This window comes from Pundamilia nyererei, unplaced genomic scaffold (assembly GCF_000239375.1).
Source record: "Pundamilia nyererei isolate P.nyererei 1_Seehausen unplaced genomic scaffold, PunNye1.0 scaffold00328, whole genome shotgun sequence".
Classification (NCBI taxonomy): Eukaryota; Metazoa; Chordata; class Actinopteri; order Cichliformes; family Cichlidae; genus Pundamilia; species Pundamilia nyererei.
This window is the reverse complement of record NW_005187729.1, coordinates 185,267-206,858: the sequence shown is the minus strand read 5'-3', so window position 1 is coordinate 206,858 and position 21,592 is coordinate 185,267. Positions and strand designations below refer to the sequence as shown.

At 40.3% G+C, this 21,592-nt stretch overlaps 1 protein-coding gene across 1 annotated transcript in view; it reads left to right on the top strand.

Moving 5' to 3' along the window:
- The window catches only part of cacna1ab (calcium channel, voltage-dependent, P/Q type, alpha 1A subunit, b), a 192,172-nt gene that overhangs the window by 91,215 nt on the left and 79,365 nt on the right, over positions 1-21,592 (top strand). The window contains exons 5-12 of the mRNA XM_013915592.1: positions 16,763-16,854; positions 17,197-17,349; positions 17,760-17,947; positions 20,042-20,145; positions 20,268-20,383; positions 20,517-20,561; positions 20,838-20,930; positions 21,129-21,326. Coding sequence (XP_013771046.1) covers positions 16,763-16,854; positions 17,197-17,349; positions 17,760-17,947; positions 20,042-20,145; positions 20,268-20,383; positions 20,517-20,561; positions 20,838-20,930; positions 21,129-21,326 — 989 coding nt within the window. The remainder of the gene's footprint in view (positions 1-16,762; positions 16,855-17,196; positions 17,350-17,759; positions 17,948-20,041; positions 20,146-20,267; positions 20,384-20,516; positions 20,562-20,837; positions 20,931-21,128; positions 21,327-21,592) is intronic.

Here is a 21,592-nt window from a genome sequence, read left to right as displayed (position 1 = left end):
AGAGATGCACATCACCTAATATGCTTAATTGGTAGTAGGCTTTCGAGCCTATACAGCTTGGAGTAAGACAACATGCATGAAGAGGATGATGTGGACAAAACACTCATTTGCCTAATAATTCTGCACTCCCTGTAGTTTAGTTTCAATTTTTAGTGTTACTACTGTCACTCTCTTTCTTTCTCACTTTTTATCTCCTCTATTGGTTTCTGGGAGAGTGTGTGCTTGTGCTGTGTGAGTCGTGACTGAGAAGGCTTCTGCCACTGTGTCGTGAAGTGTGTGTGTCTGCCTGTGTTCATGCACGTGTGCTGACTTCATTCTTGGCGAACACACTGGTGAGACAGATACTTGATGAGGACAAGAATTAATGAGAGGAAGAAAAGAGGAGCAGGAGCGCGCACACACACACACACACACAGTGACTAGTGTATTTAGTATTCAAGGATGACAGTCCATTGATTTTTAGTACTGTGACGTCACAAAGTAATTTAATCATTTATAGTAGAGTCTGGGCCAGTCAGTCAATGAGAGGACACCATATATGCCCCTGTGATTCTCCTAATGGATGGTCACAGAGACAATGTTAAATATAAACCTCGCTCATTCTTCAGCCAGGTATATTTTTTTGCATGTGCAGTCTCATTGGCTTTCATTATAAGGCAAAGTTATTGTTACGGATTTATCTTTTATTAAATTGCATACGTCATAGCTTATACCTCTTTCTACAAGGACAGGGCACCGACTCTAGAACTAGCTGGCATTCCCACTGATAAAACAACTGGCACTGGTACGTCACAAAAGGGACAAAGCTTGACACCACTAACATCTGTAGCCATGGAAGGGGCTAGCATAAGAAAACAACATTTTCTTTTGTTTCTTTTTCCTACAGAACCTCTTTCTGTAATTTGTTGCAATTTTGGCTGGATTTAGAAAAACACTAAGAACTAGAACTAGAACCTGATGTTGCAGCAGCACAGGTACTAATACCTGGTTTACAGTGTACTAGTGACAGTTGTAGAGATCAGCAAGTTACTGTACAGAGCTTTTACATTCTGTTGCTGTCTAGTGCCACCTGAGGCATTGTTAAGCATTTGTGGAATAACTGGTAATGTCTTGTTCATGTTTGTGGTCTTGCTGGTTCTTTAACTTTACCACAAAGAAGACAGAAACCGTAATATGCAAAGAACTTATTTACACCAAAATGAAGCGATTGGGTGATGACAAAGACAAAACTATCCCCTGTTTGTGATTCTCAGCTGCTCAACAGTGCTTCTTTGATCTTCTTTGAATGATGTGAACTTCGTTCTCTTCTTTGTGAAGTGAGCTATGAGCATTCCCTTTCCTGCTTAAGCAGTACCCAGTCAACTAGGCATTTGTTAAATTCCCATAATCCTTTTCTCTGTCAGAGAAATAGACAAATAGACACCAGTGCAGAAATGTACAATCATGCTAATGATGCTATACTGTTATCATGACATACAGAGAGTTAAATGAGTTTACCTATCTACAGCGTAAACATATGATTAAAACCATAAAAAGATAGACTGCACAAAATAGACATGAACATTTTGGAAAAACATCACATCTCAATGGTGTAAAACAAATCGTGCATTACCTGACCCATATCTATATTGATATGGGTCAGGTAATGCAATGAAAGGATGCCACATCATTTGATTGACCTACAAAAGGCTGAATTCAAAGACAGAAGTGATGAAATGAGCAGCAAGCTAGTCCATTTTGCCAAAATTTTATTGCAGGAACTGAAAATGGTACTCAGTACTTTGTATGACCTCCACGTGTTTGATGTCTGACAACATCGGGGCATTCTCTTAATGAGATGACGGATGGTGTCCTGGGGGATCTCCTTCCAGATATGGACCAGGGAATCACTGAGCTCCTGGAGAGTATGAGATGCAATCTGGTGGTATCAGATGGACTGAAACGCATTGCCTATTGGATTTAGGTCAGGCAAGTGTGCGGGTTAGTCAATGGTATCAATTAATTTATCATCCGGCAATTGCCTGCATTGTTACCAGGAGGAACCCAGGACCCAGTGCACCAGTGTAGAGTTTGACAATGAGTCCAAGGACTTCATCCTGATGCCTGCTGTTGCCTAGCCTGTAGATGTCTGTGTGTCCCCAGACCATCACTGACCTACCACCAAACCATACATGCTGAACGATGTTACAGGCAGCATGACATTCTCTACGGCTTCTCCAGACTCTTTCACGTCTGTCACATGTGCTCAGGGTGAACCTGTTCTTATCTGTGAAAAGCACGGTGCCAGTGGTGGAGCTGCCAATCAAGCTCCACTGTGCCAGGCAGTGAGCACAGAGCCCACTAGAGGATGTAAGATGCTCAAGCCACCCTCATGAAGTCTGTTTCTGATTGTTTTATCAGAGACATTAACAATAATGGCCTGCTGGTGGTCATTTTGTAGCTTTGGCAGTGCTCATCCTGTTCCTCCTTGGTTCTGGTCTCTGTCCTGCTGATGTGTTAAGGACCTTTTACTGTCCTTTCCAACTCTCCTCTATGGAATCTCCTCCATGCTCTTGAGACTGTGCTGGGAGACAACAGACCTTCTGGCAATGGCACTGTGGTGTGATTGAGATATGCGGGTGTGTTGTTTTGAGCCATTTTATTTACTGCGGCTGCAGCTCACAAGCTACCAGCCGCACATGCAGGTGCGTCCGCACGGCACCGCCGACCACACCTCAACACAGGGACCCATTGATGTGCCATTTTGAAGGGGCTGAACTACCTGTGCAACCTATGTAGGATCCAAGTATCACCTCATGTTACCAGCAGTGACATTGACCCTAACCAAATGCAAAATTAGTGAAAGGAAGTCAGAAAAGATGAGAAGAGAGAAAATCTCAGTGTCCTCCACCTGTGAAACCATTCCTGTTTTGGGGGTTGTCTCATTGTTGCCCCTTTAGTGCAGCTGTTGTTAACTTCATGAACCTCAAAACAGCTGAAACTGATTAACAATCCCCTCTGCTACTTAACTGACCAGATCAAGTTTAGCCCACAAGTTTAACTGACTTGATGCTATGCTGGATGTTCCTTTATTTATTTATTTATTCTTTTTTGAGCAGTGTATGTTGGATCTACAAATCACTGAAAAGGCTATGTGCTGTTCTTGAATACAGCAAAATTAAACATCATTAAGTAAACTATAAACGATTGCCCCTGCTATTAAAGCTCCCAATTTAGCATACCATGCTTAAGATTAAAACCGTCTTGCTCTTTCTCTTAAAAATGTGCAAGAACACACTGTACATTTGAGAAATAGAATCTGAGAGGTTTGGAGCATTTCTCCCCATCTCAGTAGGTAAAGATGCTCTATTGAGTCACTGGTGTATTTGGCAGTGACACCAAATTACCTCAGAACCCAAGACAGAGAGTAACAGAAAACTCTGACTCACTGCAGGGAAAGCTGAGCTCACTTTTGTGTCAGAAACAGGACAGATGAGATGAAACCAGTCTTCATAAAAATGGTTCTCGGCCGTATCGACTCAGGCCCTACGAGTTATGAATAGCTCCTTCTGTGTGCATGTAATGCTGGCTAACTTTGATGTGAAGCATGCCACATTACAGTAACATTACAGCAGCAAATCAAAATGTAATCAAATATTAAGAAGCGGTACACAGGGGTGTCACAGTGGGTACAGAACAACTGCATTAACAACTGAGAGAGGAATTTAAGTCCAACAAGGAGAGAAAAACGAGGTCAGAGACGGAGCGCGTACTTTTTGAAAGTTGTCTTGTTGCCACCACTTCCATTATCATTATTGGTCTGCAGTCATTTACAGGCTCATCTCTCCCCTATACGTTCTCCCATACCCTCAAGCTCTGTCCCCTGCAGCTTATCTGCCGCAACACACAGAACAAGAAGGACAAAAAATAGATGTAAGGTTGTACAGTGATTGTAGTGGCCACATATCTGATGATACTCACTCAGCTGTTCTTGTTCAAAAGTAATGGCATTGAGTTACATTATGAGCTTGACTGTATTCACTGTAAAAACAGCAGCATTGGCTTCTGGTTTAAAGCAATAAATAAACCAATATTGAAGTAGGTGGAAGAAAATAGGGTGGACAGGTGGTTCTTAAGGGACGTGCTATTGGGGTGGAGAAACAATCTTATTTTAAGTGCCACTCTGGAGAGCAGTTTTGGGTCTGCCTTCTTGGTAAATGCACAATAGAGCTGTATTAAAATCTGTTTTTGTGGTTTGAGGAAAACACTACTGATCAGCCTGCCATTTACCATACAACTGCACAATGAAGTAGTCTTTCAAACAAAGCTGCTGCTTCAGTGTGCAGTGCTTTGTGTTCACCCACACACCCTCGTGAACAAAAATAGAGTTACAGACAGAAACACACACCCACAGACACACAATGTGAGGGCAGCAGAGTGTTAAAGGTAAGCCAGTAATTGTCGTTTATCATACACACAGAGTTAACAAGCACGTCTGTCCCGAATTCTTTAGCCTAAAGTGTCCTTTTCCAAGATATGCAATCACTGTCTCTGACCTCTGACCTCTGATCACACTGAGATTTTCTCCATCACAGTATCAAATATTTTAGGTGACCTCTTTTGGCAATCGTTCTCACACCTTTGCAGCAATTTGTGTACAGTAATTCTTAACAGCGTGTTTTTTATCATTTCCTTACTCTGATGTGATTTAATCATATTAAAACTGAAAGGTTCTTCTTTATTTTCATGACTATTTACATTGTAGATTCTCAGTGAAGGCATCAAAACTATGACTGAACTCATATGGAATTATGTAGTAAACAAAGTGTGAAATAACTCAAAACATCTTTTATATTTTAGATTCTTCTTTGCTTTGATCACTGCTTTGCACACTCTTGATGAGCTTCATGAGGTAGTCACCTGAAATGGTTTTCCAACAGTCTTGAAGGAGTTCGCAGAGACGCTGAGCACTTGTTGGCCCTTTTGTCTTCACTCTGCATCCCTTTCTTCCAAAATCGTCTGGATTGGGTTTAGGTCAGGTGACTGTGGAGGCCAGGCCATCTGACGCAGCACACCATCACTCTCCTTCTTTGTTAAGTAGCCCTTACACAGCCTGGAGGTGTGTTTGGGGTCATTGTCCTGTTGAAAAATAAATCATGGTCCAACTAAACGCAAACCAGATGGGATGGCATGTGGCTGCAGGATGCTGTGGTAGCCATGCTGGTTCAGTGTGCCTTGAGCTTTGAATAAATCCCCAACATGTCACCAGCAAAGCACCCCCACACCATCACTCCTTCTCCATGCTTTACGGTGAGAACCATGCATGTAGAGACCATCCATTCACCTTTTCTGCATCGCACAAAGACACAGGTGGAACCAAAGATCTCAAATTTGGACTCATCAGACCAAAGCACAGATTCCACTGGTCTAATGTCCACTCCTTGTGTTTCTTGGCCCAAACAAATCTCTTCTGCTTGTTGCGTTTCCTTAGATTTCTTAGCAGCTTTTTGACCATAAAGTCCTGATTCACACAGTCTCCTCTGAACAGCTGATGTAGAGATGTGTCTGTTACTGGAACTGTGTGGCATTTATTTTGGCTCTAATCTAAGTGGCCGTTAACTTGCAATTTCTGAGGCTGGTGATTCAGATGAATTTATCCTGAGCAGCAGAGGTGACTCTTGGTCTTCCTTTCCTGGGGCGGTCCTCATGCTCGCCAGTTTTGTTGTAGCACAACATTTTTTGCAACTGCACTTGTGGACACAATCAAAGTTTTAGCAATTTTCTGGACTGACTGACCTTCAGTTCTTAAAATAATGATGGACTGTTGTTTCTCTTTGCTTAGCTGGTTCTTACCATGATATGAATTCTAACAGTTGTTAAACATGGCTGTCAGCTGTGTACCAACTTGCAGTTGCCTCTGATCTCCACTGCTGCTTCAAGATGATAACCCTTCAACTTGAACTTTATTTTGGACTAGACTGGCCAATTGTAGGGCAATAACCAGAGATGGATTAGGGTGAATGGTGAATAACGATTGTGTTGATGTACCAATATCAGGCTAATGGCTTTTTGAACAGATAATGTTATCCTCACTAAAAGCTGTCAGCTGCACAGTTAGCTTAGACATTGTATTCTCAAAGAAACAGAAAGTTTTTTGTATTTGACAGAATTTGATGTAAGTTTCAAAAACTAAACGCTCTTCCTCAGATGTCCTACAGTAGAACTTCCTGTTAGTTGTCTAACCTTCTGGGATGACTCCACGTGCACAACCTGGTGAATGTTCAAAATTCAAGGGACATGCTCCCTGCAGGACTTCTGGGTGCTATCTGGGCAACTGTCATTGGATCTAGTTCGGACTCCTAGCCAGCGACGCAGTTTTGCATCTCTGTACGTTGTTTATGCATTGGCAGTGTCATATTATAAGTTCTAATATTGATGTCATTTTGAGTGGATAATTTGCTGGTTTTGTCTGACAGACTTGCTGCAAAACTGCGATACTTATTTTCTTTCTTTGCAACTTGGTTACAATCCATCCTTTCACACTGTATATAGTCATGCAAATGCAATGATATTGATGAACCTTGATGGATGGAGTGAATTAGAGTCAGGCAATTCACAGTGGGCAGCATGATTATACATGTTGGGAATTTTGGCTGCAAAAACTCCAGAAATCAAACATGCTGTAAACACAAACGTTCAAGAACATTACATGCACACAAGTGTCCAACAACACACTGAAAGGAAAGACACACGCTAACAAGGACAGAGAAGTCCAGACGTCGTGTCCTTGTGAAGTCCAGCAGTCATGCTGGCAAGAGACGGAGGAACAGGTGGGCAAATCAGCCGGTCCGGCAGAGATCGAGGGAACAAGGGAGAGAGGTGAATGGAAAAACCGAAGATTAGAGCCATGGGAAAGATTGTGTGAGGAGGAGAAAGGCAACAGGCATGTCCCAGTATAATTAAAGTACAGAGGAATGAAATGAAGGTTGCAGAAGAACTGATAACCAGTGACTCTACTTGACAATTAGATTACACAGAAAATTAGAAAATTTAAAAATACAACATATCGGAAAGTTAAACTTCTAGTGACACAACTACTCCTGGAAATGGAAGCACCTTTTGTACCTACTAAAGAAAATATTCTGCAAATGTTCCCAGTATTCATTAAAAGAATACTGCCCACCGATATAAGAAAATTGCCTCTCCTAATTACTTGAAAACCAGCCATTAAGTTGGCCAGACGGGTCAGAAAAGCACAGCATACATTTTAATAAAACACAGGTGACCAGGGGAAAGAATGATTCATTCCTCTTTATGACCTCCTCAATTTGTCCTTTTCCTTCCTATATACGTGAAGTTAAAGTAGAAAAAAGGAGGAGAGAGGAGAAAAAAACTGAAGAGAACGGTGGTGGGAAGGAGTGAGTTTGGGTGGGGATAGAAGGATGGACAGAGAGTCCATCAGCTGAGTGTTAGTAGTCTGCTGAGATCAGCAATAACGCTAGAGTGAGAAAATTAACTGAGGGAAAGCAAGAGGAAGGGGGTGATGAGGGTGGAGAATGTGGTGAGAATGAGTGCTTCTGTCCTGCTGCTGCCAATGAAAGCTTCAGCTATGAGGAGATGGAGAGGAGTGGACAAAAAACAGAGAAGAATGAAATGAGTAAAAAACAAACCAGTTGTTTGATTGAAAATATAAATGCTGTACTGCATCATGACTGTTCCACAAACAAATTTGAAATGAACAGCACGCTACAAAACATGTTCAGTCATCTCATTGTTTATTCTTCATTATCTGTTGGAATTCATTCGAAGCACTGGCTAACCCTTAGGTTGTAATGCAGCATTATTATTGTATATTGTGATATTGCTTCTACTTACAAAAAGCTTGTGTCCATTCAGCCAATCTGGATTGTATTTTCCTAAATATGAGGCCACATTTCTAGCTTCTAAACATAAAGTAATTGCAGAAAACTAATTAATTATAAACAACCAGAGCACAAGTTATTGTTTGTCCCTAAAAGTACACTGAGGAAATGTATTATTTGTAATAATGCATTTGGCCCACACACAGTACTGTGGAAAAACTTTAGGATAATTAAGATGTTTGGCTTCATGCTATCATAACCCAGTTAGGTAGGAATCATGATGATCATGACAGCACCACCAATCACTTCAGCCGAAAACACTGAATCATTCTGGGTTTAAATGAAGCCATTGAAACAACTAAGATGGCTTTAATTCACAGAAGAACTGAGGAAAACTCTCTGACATGTTGTCTTTTTAAAGAATCTTTCTTTACTACTAAATACATTAGAAAAGCTTTTAAAAGAAAAACAAAGAATTAGCGCTGTGCTGTATCTAAGTTTAGGTTAGTATCAATGAAAGCAGCATTTATTGGATTTATGAGACACATGATGCAATTTGAATATCTGTTACATTAGGTTCAAACACATCCCTTAAATATGTATATGTGTATATTGTCCAGTACATGTGTGAATATGTGTGGAGGGTTTAATGGTTGAGGGCTCAGTGGGAGACACTAAGGGGACAGGAGTTCACACTGTGATGACACATGGCACTCCTACACTATTTCCACACAAGGCACACATGGGCTATGTGCAATTCATTTACATAGACATACACATGCACACAAACACAGCACAGCTAATGCACGTGTGACTGGCTGGAACCTGTCCAAGGCTCTTTCATGTTGTCTGTGTGTGTTTAAACACGCAGCACACGTGGCTTTTGCACACAGACCGTGTTGTGTATACGCTGATAGCATTTAACATTGTATGCTTCTACATACAGATAACTGTATGAGCCTGCATCACATACACACATGTATTGACACTGTAAGTTTTCAGTAAAACTGTGCACTGTGGTCAACACATTTCAGAAGGAACAACCTTTATTTTGAAGGCAGTCTCCATTTCCAGTTTGTGTTGCACTTTTCAGCTTCACTATTGACATTTCTCAATACTCAAGTCTGTACTTGCATTCTTGGTAGTTTGTATTTCACATGGCAGTCTGGACTCAAGATGATTATTGGATAAAAAAAATCAGGTCTGATGTGAGAATGCTTTTATTTTCATTTTAGTTGACACCCAAAACAGTAGACAGCTGGTGTTTGGGGGAAAAAAGAAAAGAATAAATGTTAAAAACACAAGTTAATCATTTCTGGAGCAGTCTTCAAGATGTCCACGTATCAACATGCTGCTCCAGATGTTTCTGCTTTTTCCTCCTGGATTAAAATATCTTTAATGTTAGATTTGATGCAGAATAAGCTGTTAAAATAAGAACAGCACATTTGTACATCAGGGAATAAAGTGAGACATTCAATTCCAAATATACTGACAGCTCTCCAGTGAGACATTAAAGTTAAATAAAACAATGCAGTTATGAAACTTAACTTTAATCTCAGCCTAACTGATTTGATCGGGAACAAATAAAACACTAAAATAAGCCAAACAAACCGTTAGAAATTATCTTTATAAATCGTGTTTTGTGTTTAACCTCTACTGAGTAGCAAAAGCACACAGGGTTTTTGAAAACGATGAGTCTCAACCTCCCTGATCTCTGGAAACCTCGGAGCACTTTCACTAATAGGCAATAAATCGAGCAGATATTTGAAGTTTACACATCTACATTCTTCCCTGAAAATATTTAAAAAATATATTTCTGTGTCACAGAAACAGTAATATTTAAAACTTTGCTTACAGCCTTAGCTGCTCTCTTCCATTATTTCTTCTGTGGGGTTTCAGATGAAATGCATTCTGGGATACTTGACTTCACCAAGTCAATGCAAGTCACCACCAGTGAACACTCAATAGAATAAGTGACTGGGGCAACTGGCTAATGGCCTAATCAATTGCAAGAATGTTTTTTAATGTTTTTTTGTTTTTTTAACCTGTGACCGTTGGTTACAAACTGGTCGCCAACTCGTCTCTGCCTCTATGACTTTTGACCCTAAACTTCCACTGGTCCAAAATGGCAGACAAGTTAGGATCATTTTTTTAATTATTCAGTTAAAATAAGCTTGGTTGTTAATGTAATATCATATTTATCTTTATTAATTACTGTATGACTTCATTCTGTAGAACTCAGCTAATCAGGTACTGCTTTGTACTGATGCAAAGTTTGGCATGGCAGGCTGTGGCAGGTCACCTTTGAAACCAGCCTCAAGTAGCCATTAAAGGAACTGAAGTTTTTGTCATGTCCATGTTACAGTGGCTTAATTTTAATGTGAATCACATTATTTTATGTGTGCAACTTACAGTTATATCGCAGCCCAATCGAGAAGAAACATCATACACATACTAGTCTGTTGATATGGCAACTACCACTTTAGGTTATCACGCCCCATTTGCTAGTTAACTGCTTGCCTATTCTTAAGAAGGTGGATCCAATTGAAACAGTAGAAACCACACAGAGAACCTCTGTATAAGTACAAGTAGGGTCTTATTTTTTAAATTTTGGTAATTAGATGTATTTTGTAAAAACCTCAAACACTTAAGACAAAGACATGATCAGAGAAAGTCCTGTGCTCAAACTGCAGCTTGGGGTTTTGACAGTTCTGGCCAAGACTGGTACACATCCAAGGTAATTAGTAAAGGCTTGAATTCAACTGCAAGACCTATAAGTAACCATTGAAAATTCATTTCAAAATTCGTTTTCATTTGCATAAATAATAACATCTATGTTATGTGTGCGTGTGTGGGATGTCTGATGTTTGTACAATACAGCCATTTTAGAATAAACCAGAAGCAGAGAAAGTGGATCATCCATTCTACCTGGGCTTCATTCATCACTGTCATCTGATCATGCATTGTGTATGCACACACACGTGTCTAATATGTGTGTCTGTGTTTCCATGCAGTAAAACAATGCGCCGGTAAGCATCAGTCTGCATGCAAAGAAGCTGCTCTTGCATTGTGTGCTGTGTTCCTGTCAGCAGGCTCAGGATCTGTGGTTAGAACAGGGGAGCTGCAGGGGCAGCAGGGTAGGTGAGGGTTATGTGTGTAAGTGTATGTGGGTGGGAGATGCGGGTGTTTGGAGGGGTTGGAAAATCAATCGCTGGGAGACCCACTTCCCATCCCTGTTTCTGCGGCAATGCCAAGATTCCATCAATGAGCATGGGCTGCGTTTCCCTGGCAACGCTTATGAATGAGAGCAGGTCGGTAACTGTGGAGACTAAGTGAAGAGAGGAATTGCCAGTTGCCATGGCAATGCCATGAACAGGGATAGACCGAGCAGAGTGAAGGTGGCGAGTGACCTCTGAGATCTTAATCAGTGCCATCAATCATCATCATCAAAGCGCTGTTCCTCGGCGGGACAGCAGCAAACAGAAGCCTCATGTTGCAGCAGGTCTTGGACCTTGATTTGATACTTTGATACTTAGGATAGTTCGCATGTTATTCTCTGAACAGTACCAGTGAATTGTAAAGAAATTTGGGGAAATGAATTCAATCTTTAACATGCAACAAGTTATAATTACATGATTAAAATAATGTTGAAACAACAGCACACCAGGCTTACAATACTTATACAGGACATTCCAGTTAACCTCTAAACCTGCTGCCATCGAAATAATGACTAAACGCTGGAAGGGATACTCGTGACGTTTAGTGTTTATCTTATTTACGTCCACCTTTTATGAAAGGCACATGTAGCTACTGTTCATTTGAAAAGGCCTATTTTGAAACCTCAGTTTGAGCACCCTACAGGGTGTTTTTTAAGCTAAAGGTATATTTAGATAAAAGGGTGGAGTGGTAAGTTATCACGTGACCGTAGAGCTTGGTTAGGCGCATCTTTAGATTCTGTAGGTGCAATGCATAGATTCAGTGCTACGTAAATGATTACTAAAATACTTTTAAATGATTTTTTAATTATTAAACTAAAGCACAGACTTGATAGAAATAACAATACACAGCCGACATTAACAACAAAAACATGAATGAGAGGTCTAATTCAGCGATTTGAGTTAAATAAGGTGAAGGCTAGGAGATAGTGATTAGGCTGATTACAGTTAAACCTGTCCAAAGATCTGACTAATGTTTGGACCTAGGCCATTGTTTAACACTTCATTCATTTGCATCTGTTACACAGATGTCTTGTGTTTTTTTGCGTCCTATCATTTCTATCATATATTGTACAAGACAATAGAGTTCAGGTGAACTTAGGTAAAGCTAACACACTGTTAGCATATGTAATTGTATATGTGTGTGCGTGTATGTGTATGCATGTGTGTGTGCGTGTGTGCATCTTTGCAGGTTGATAGCTAGGTGTTTCCCAGCAGTGAGATCCTCTGTCATCACTGTCCAAACACCTCCTCCCTCTGCAGCTGAAACACTCTGTCTTTCTCTCTGGAGTCTCTTCAGCTCTCTCTTTGGGGGTTCATTGACTCTCTGCTTGTCTCTACTGCTGAATCTCACACTTTTGACGCACAGGACTATCACTCTTTTTCAATCCGCTCACTCTATCTCACACTTACTCTCTCTTAAGGGATACCTCGTCTCCCTCTTCCCAGTCTGTATTTCATTAGGGAGCGTCTAGTTTAAGATAAATCTCCCTTGTAATACCCTGTGTTTGTAGCCTATATTCCCAGTTTATTTGAATTAATTTGGATTTTAGGGCAATAGAGATATAGAGCTTGTTTCTTTAAGCCTAATTAAGGGCCATGACCTTTTTTTCTTTTTCTTTTTTTTAGTGGAGAGCTTTTTTTTTCTTTTTGTATGCTACTAAGTGTAATCCATGTCTGAGAAAACATACTAATTGTGTATGGTTATTAGCATTTAAACAAATTCAGAGACAGAAATATGTCAGTTAGCATTAGCAAACAATACCAAAATGCCAACGTGCCACAGGCTTCACTGAGGAGCTAGTTAAATCACTTTCTAATCCCAATCTTGACTAAAGAATAAATCTAACGTCAAAGACGCCAGCCTAGTTTAGGTATATACAATGGACCCTACTGTTGGTGGTCCATTCAGGTGCTATTCTTTTATTATTTTGAGTATTGGTTTTAACTTTTTCTTCAAAATTTTTTTGGTTTATTCCTATCTTTGCATTCACCTACTAAAGATTTTAATAACTGTCTTGACTATTAAAATATTCAGATTTTCAATCGTAAATTAATATTGTGGCATCAAAGCTTTGTTTAACTGGTGCCTTTTTTCATGAAAGATTTAAGCAAAAGTTGTGATACTAATTAAAAAGATCATAATGGTCATGTATAACATGATTACGCAGCCTTCTGCTCCTCACGTTTGCCTCCTCTCCTTCAACTTAACTCTTAGGGATTTGTCACCCATAGCTGTTCCTCTGTGTCTTCTCGCAATCTTCCATGCACTTCGCTTTCCACTTCATCCATCTATCACCACCAGCAGCATACTCTCTGCTCCCTCTACTGGCCACATCAATACACTGTGGGCAGGTTCATCCTTTGACAGTGGCGACTGCATCCTCAGTGTTAGAATTGTCTTCAAAAGCGGTAGATGCCGTCTCACATGAATGAATTTTGGAGCTCTAGATTCACCTTAAATTGATTGTCACAGGAGAAAAAAAGTGGGACAAAAATAAACAGAGGGCGAAAGGCAAGGCAATAAATGACAGACACAGTGAGACGGAACAGCAGAAAAGTCAGATTAATGATATCAAAACAGACCCTTTGTTCTCTTACCTCATCCATTTGTTTATCCAGGCATAAACCCAACTGCCCAGAAAAATGTCCCCTAAGCTTTAATGCTCCAAGTGAGTAAGCAGTAATTTGTGCAGGCCAAAAAAGAAAACGATATGATCATAAAACCAACAGAAAGTCATCCACAATAGATTAAATCATGAACAACAAACCTATTCAGTGGATGTGGTGTATGTCAGGTTTACAGTGTTATATAATATCATGCTGTGGGAAAGTGTATGAGAAAAATGAATTAAGCAAGGCAGAAAAAAGGGCAAACGGAAGTTCAGTTTACACTGATTATAATGATCTGGTTTAAATTCATTTAGGTTACTATTAAACTACCTAACTATCTCAGTGTAGACTCCCTTAAACAAGCTGCTCTGAGCTGTTTGTTTTCACTAGAACCTCGTCGTGATGTTCTCATCGAGAACATTTGTTCATTTATTATTGACAAAATCTGTTTTGTCCATGAAACGTGATAATGTTTAAGTATGCTTTAAAAGTAGATGTTAACTTATTAAACTGCCACTAGCAGCAGCCATGCAGTGTGTGCACATTCCTAAAACAATTGTTCTGATCACCTGTAGTTAAACATCAGCTCAAGCCACTGGTAAACGTCATGCTGTTTCACTTGCTTCATGTTCTGAGTGCTCTCATGAACGCGGTGATTGAAGACTGAAGCCGTTTGCTTATTTTGCTGAGGTCAGGTATTTTCAAATCTGCAGCATTGCCTTTAGCTGTGGCAGTTAAAAAGCCATTGAGAGAATGAGGGGATTGGCTGCTGTCCCTGTGTCTGTTAATAAATGACCTCTTACTGGAATTAGCAACCAACCTGTGGAGAAGTGGAGGAGGGAGTGAGATTAAGAAGGTAGTGGCTGGAACAGGAAAAGCAATGGATGGATGGATGGCAGGGTGGCAGATGCCAACATTTAGCAAGTTTTAGATTTGATTTGTGCAGCCCTTTTGTCATTGTTTCAGTCCACTTCCTGTTTCTTAGAAAGGGTGGTACGACTGACTGCTAAATGCTACTCCTATTGTTAAATCTCATGCCTTTCTCACACATGGTTAAAAAAATACAATATTGCTTTTTTTCTAATTTAGGGCATACATTTATACGGCACATAAAGATGGAACAAAATAGCGTGTGAGCACCTCCATTTCCACATAGTGCTGATAGGTGGGGTTAGGTTTGCGTGTGATTTGCAAAAGTTGTGCTGTTCTAATGATAGGCACAATCTGTTCATTTCAACATGGCATGCATAGTCTTCCAAGAGTCGTGCAGTTAAGCACAATTAGGCAAACTGAGAGATGATATTCAGCTGCAAGTCATTTACTAACAGGACAGGCGCTGCTCGTTAATTGTAATCAGAAAACCATATAAATGTGTATGCTAAACGTAGGCAGTGTGGCAGACAGAGTCAGAAAAATAGAAACAGGGTTCAGTAACTGACAGGTGCCCAAAGTAGGACTGTGAACTGTGCTACAGTATTTTGACATCACGCTCTGTTCTTGTATTAAGACCACTTACATCTCGTCCATCTTCAGAACAAACCGTAAATGTCTGACTGACAAAGGTTCATTTCTATACTCTCAGACTGGTTGTGTTAACAGTGCCACCACAACTTTACTATGGTGGATTTGTTTAGGAAAAAAATTAAGTAAATTAAATTAAAAAAAATATGCAGGTTTTTTTGTATCTGTGATCTATATCTCACGTTTTGAATTTGTGTAGGTCAACCACTACAAACAGCCATGTATGCACAGCTCGTGAGATCACAGTGAAAACCGTATGAGCTGTCCATGGTCCTGAAATTATAACGGTTTCCTTTAAATGTAATCTTTAAAAATGTAAAGTTATTAACGTATATGCATGGTTCAGACGTGCTCATGTTCATGTATGGCCTGATTATTTTCAGGATAAGGTCCGATTTCATCATCATGATCCCCCTGTTCTCTCTTTTCTTCTGTGATTTCATTCTGAATGTCTTTGCATAGGCTGTGAAATCATGGCCCACATATGAAATAACGCAAACATTAGTGAATCAGTTTGTGACAAATACAAGAGGGTCAGAACCACCAAACCCACCAACCACAGTTTGTGTTAGCAAATCCGGTCCACAGTGTCATGTATTATGGTGCTATAGGAAAGCTTGCTTACAACTACGGGCCATGTAAAAGCTGATTTATGAGAAAGCAGCTAATAAATGAGTCCAGATATAAATTATGAGGTTTTTTCAGTGGTCAAAGGATAGTCATACAAATGCACAAAAATGCCAGCTAGTTAATGAGAATGATGCTGAGGCTGTGTGACAGCTGGGCTTCTCTTTCTTGTCATTGGTAGCTAATGTGTGGACAGTTACAGTAAGCAAATCATTTCAAAGTATCCTTGTTTGAACTAACTGAGCTTTAAAGAAGAAAGTGGAACTTTTAAGCATCAGATGTCTGCCGATGCAGTGCGCTCCTTCCCTCTATCTCACTCCTCTTCCTCAGTACATCCCCTGTCTACGCCCCCACACTTCCTCCCTCCCCCTCCTATAGGACCTACCCTGCCTTCCGCCTACGTTCAAGACAGGTTGGAAAATTCCATGCTCCTTCTCCAGCTGACTTTGTGCCAGAGCTCTCTCTCTCTCACACACACACACCTACACATTAAAGACACAGAGCAGTCAGAACAGATACAGAATGTGTCAGCAGTTTCCAACAGCAAACATATTGTTACTGAAGTAACACATCACACACATAGATATTGGTTTAAGGTTTTCTGATTGTTATTTTTGCTTTCAACTGAGACGTTTTCTGTTATTTAGCCCTTAGCCTAGCATTGATGGGTAAAATAGTTGAAGTACCTTGTCAGTATAGCACAACAGAGCACAACAACACATCGTAACTGCATCTTTAAATTTCACTACAAAGCTGAATCAACACCTCTGTGAATATTCAGAATGCAAAATCGGTTTTGAGACCTGCACAAAGAGAGGATTCATTGAAGCTGCCTTGAGCAGAACTGGTTTAAGCTAGGTGTACCTAATAAAGTGGTGAGAGTGTAAATGATAGTGTTGACTGCTTTCAGAGACGATCTCATGTATTTTGTTTCTTTCTCTGTAGTATTTTGTCGTCAGTGGGGTCTACGTTTGACCTGAGGACACTGCGAGCCGTCAGGGTGCTGCGACCCTTAAAACTGGTGTCTGGAATTCCAAGTAAGTGTTTTTGCTTCTATGCTAATTTCAGATCCTTCCATACCAACCATGTCACATTCAAGTCCAATGAATAAAATCTGAACAAATCTAAATTTTACTGCAAGTTGCAATGTTTTTTGATATTCTATATATTCTTTGTCATTAGAACGTGGTTGCCAATCGAGGAGCTACTAGACAAGCTAACCTCACTGCTCTTAATTTACTGACTGACATTTAACAACATCGACCTTACATTTATCACTTAGTATCACACTGTCTACTTTATTTTTGATTTGTTCTAAAAAGCACCCAAGCTATTCCATGTCTATTATTTATTTGCGTGTCTTGCACTGAATCCTCCAGGCCTGCAGGTGGTGCTCAAGTCCATTATGAAGGCTATGATCCCCCTGCTGCAGATTGGTCTCCTCTTATTTGTGGCCATCCTCATGTTTGCAATCATCGGCCTGGAGTTTTACATGGGACAGTTCCACAAGACTTGCTATGATGATGTTACAAGTAAGTATAAAGTGGTAAAAAACCAATGTGTGGTGAGCCTTTGTGACTTGTTCCAACAGAAAGGGTGGTGGCCCCATCCCATTTCAGGTGTACATAGGGCTTCTGTTCATTAGGAAAATAACAAATAAATAATAAAATGAATGATGGAGGCTTTGGTTTTTTGGGTCCTGGTATTTTTATGCTATCCTTGTGGCTTGTTTTAATACTTGAATAGGACAGGACCGGGTTCATAGACTCAAAATACATGATGTGTGTAACTCACTGAAAAAATCGTGTTACTTTGTCAGAATTTGTTAGCCTCTTGAACAGATGAACACAGCCAGTCACTGCATTTTTTTTCTTTCTGACACCCAAAATGGGGGTTATTTAGTTATTTTATAGTGAAGCTGTATCTTTCTCTCTATGATCAGATGAGACTGCAGATGACAGGCCGTGTGGTACTGCATCGCCATCCCGGCTGTGCTCCAATGGCACGCACTGTGGGGAAGGGTGGATTGGACCCAACTACGGGATCACCCAATTCGACAACATTCTGTTCGCCGTGCTCACCGTCTTCCAGTGCATCACCATGGAGGGATGGACAAACATGCTGTACCACGTATGTCTGACTAGCCACCCGAGACCCTTTTTCTTTTAACTGAACATCAGGCGATTGGGGAGAACCATCATGCTTTCACTGTGGAAAGCAGTTACCTGTACCCACTGGTGTGTGCATTGCACCAACACCAATATTTACTAATTCGTGATACCATAAATAAAATCCTCTAGGCATAATGAAAATTTGCTGAAACGTGACCATTGACTAAACCATGTTATTTGTCAGATAAATGCATTAAAACAGCTCCAATGTATTAACATAGAAGCCGGTAGAGGCTGACTCACTTTTAAGCCTCTGGTCATTCAAGGAACTGCAGTTTGAGGTTTAAATTTGGTGAAAGCAGTAAAGTGATTTTTACTCTTTTTTGTATTTAGGCACACTGGACTTGCCACATTGGTTGGAGGTTAGAGTTGAGCTGAATTTCAATTATCCAAACGAAGCATAAAGTATTTAAAGATCTGATTCAAAATGCCATTTATTTGCCCAAAAGACATATCCCGTATACTCTGTCATTATCTCTTTGACTTCCTTTATCCATCATCTGTCCTTTTCCTGCTTTTGGAGCTGCTCTCTTTTTCTTCTACTCCGCTCACTATTCTGGTCCGTCTTGCTCTATATTTAACATCTTTTCTGATGGATGGAGGCTGACTTCCACTCTCACACGAGCAGTTGGGAGGAAACCAATGAAAATTTAATAGAGGATGGACTGAGCATTGTAGCAGCAGTACAAAATCCAGTGCATAGATGCAGCCCTCCAACAGTGGATTATAATCATAGCTTATTAGCTCATAGTTTATCAAAAAGAAATACAATATCCTCCAGCAGCCGGGTTCATGTTATTGTGAGTTGAGTGAAAGAAGTAAGTCACACAGTGTCTGAGGATTACAGGGAGACTCAAAAACCTTTGGACATACTTTCTAAATGTTTCTTAGTTTTGCCTCCGTACACCACCCACAGTGGATTTAAAATTAAACAATCAGCATGTGAGTAAAGTGTTGGCTTTCATTTTAGAAAAAAGAATGAAAATAAAATGTACTCTTTAGGTATAAAGACATTTTCTATACAGTCCTCTGTTTTCAGAGGTTCAAAGGTAATGGGACAAGCAAACATTTTTAAAATATTAGTATAGTTTATAATACTCAGAGGACAATCGTTTCCACTTTACTTTCAATTGCTGCTTGTTTGTGGCTCTCGCTGCCTTCAGTTTTGATTTTAGTAACTGAAAAGCATACATTGTTGCAGTGATGCCCAAACTGCGGTGTTGAGCATTGAAGGTAGTTCAGGTACAATTTTTCTGTATGAATTTATTCATTTATATGAAAAGTGAATTATAGCTGGTAATAGGAGGGGGTTAGTTTGAGATATTACTTTGACCTGCATTTACTGTTCTTGCATCAAAGTTTTGGTAATAACACTTTGCATAAGACTGGGTTGCATTAGCAATATATAGACAACAACCTGTGTTGTTTAGGTTTCTTGAATAAAAATTTTAAGGAAGTGCATCACTTCATCTTGTAGTTTGATTAGAGTGAAGATTTAAGATTGGGATGTTTTAAATGGGCCACAGCACTCTTGACTTTTGGAATGACTGCTGTGTTAGGTTCTATCTACATCTAATCTATTAGATCAGATTGGGGTCAGATCAGTGATTTAACTACTGAAGAATACCCCTTTCTTTGCCTTGAGAAGCTTTAGGGTTGGTTTAGAAGTGGTCATTATCCATCTCTGTGTTTTGCAGCATCTGACTGAGTTTAAGCAAAGAGTTTAGCCTCAAATATTTCAAAATTCAATGTGCTACTTGTATGAACAGTCACACTGGCATTGGCATTACATAAATGCCCACGCCACCATGTTTGACAGATGATGTGGTGCACTTTCTCTCATCATTCTGGTACATGTTAACCTTGATCTCATCTCTCCGAAGCATTCCACAAAAATGAACAAAGGAATCAAATCTGACAGTTGTGTGCTAGAGTGACTAAAGTGTTGAAAGGCTTATTAGAACAAACGTAGTTGACATTCTCTGCAGAAGAAAAGCAAAGGAAAGTTAAACCAACAGTGCATGACCGATGTGTGGCCATGTGTTTCTTGCAGAGTAACGATGTAAGTGGCAGTTACTTTAATTGGATGTACTACGTCCCCCTCATCATCATCGGCTCCTTCTTCATGCTCAACCTGGTGCTGGGTGTACTCTCAGGGTAAAAGCCTGCCATTTGTCTTACAAAAACAATTGAGCTTTGTTTTTTTTCCCACAATAATTTATGTTTTGCACTTTCGTTCCATGAATAGTAAAAAAAATAAATGACAAATGTTCCCACAGTGAATTTGCCAAAGAGAGGGAGCGAGTGGAGAACAGGAGCGAGTTCCTCAAGCTGAGGAGACAGCAGCAGATTGAGAGGGAGCTCAACGGATACCTTGAGTGGATCTGTAAAGCAGGTCAGTGCGCACTCGCATTCACACCAGTGCTGACACATGCTGCTCAAGCTCCTACTAGAGAATAAAAAACACACACACACACAACCAAATCCTGATATAATGCTCCAAAATCTCATTTCATTGAATTCTACAGAGGAGGTGATTCTGGCTGAGGAAGATACTACAGGGAACTTTGATGGTAACTAAACTTCATTTGCTGTGTTAATGTTTTTGTATGACAATGAGAAAGGCACTGCCCATAGAGTATAAATAAAGGTACAGCAAATAAAAGTCTAGTACAATTTTTTTTTTATCTTAAATGCTTTAGCGGTTTTTAGAGCTGCTCATTTAAATGTGCAAATAAATGTGGGATTTAGCGCGGTACAGCAGCAAGTGACAGATTCTGTGGGAAGGGTGAGAGAGTGACATCTGAGAGACAGACTGAAGACGAGACAATTCGTTTCTCTCTCTCTAGGTTCAAGGCGTAGGCCAACCATCAAAACCAAAAACAACAAGACAGAGCTGCTGAACCCTGAGGAAGGAGAGGACAACATTGGAGATGCAGTAGGTAAGACAAACACAGGGATGACACGCAAAGGACGAATAAGGACCAAGAACAGAGTCGTGTTTTGAATTCTACACTATCGTCATCATTGTAAAGATAGAGGAAACTGAACTGGAGATATAAATCTGTTAAATCTTAAATATAGACTCTTATGTCTCCCTTATATCCCCTTCGTCCCCGTTTTCTCCTTCTTCTTCTTAGGTTTTGCACGCTCCAGCATAAAGAGCGGTAAGGAGGGCTCCAATTACAGCAAGAAAGAGCGACGGCTGCGTTTCTTCATCCGTAAGATAGTGAAGACGCAGGCTTTCTACTGGATAGTGCTCTTTCTGGTGGGCCTCAACACCATCTGTGTGGCCGTGGTGCACTACGACCAGCCTGAGATGCTCACTGACTTTCTCTGTGAGTAAAAGCCAGAGACTGTACAGAAAAGATGGATGCACTGTGATGACAAACACTTGTGTGTGGACCCCAATTTTTAAGTTTTGATACTAGATGCCCTCTGTACAAAGGTACATTCATGGATTCTATAGACACATCACACACACACAGGTCGCTGCTAATTACTGCTAGCATTTTAATAAATTAACACAGGAATTTCCCCCACTAGGCAGCACGGTGGCACGGTGGTTAGCACTGTTGCCGCACAGCAAGAAGGTCCTGAGTTC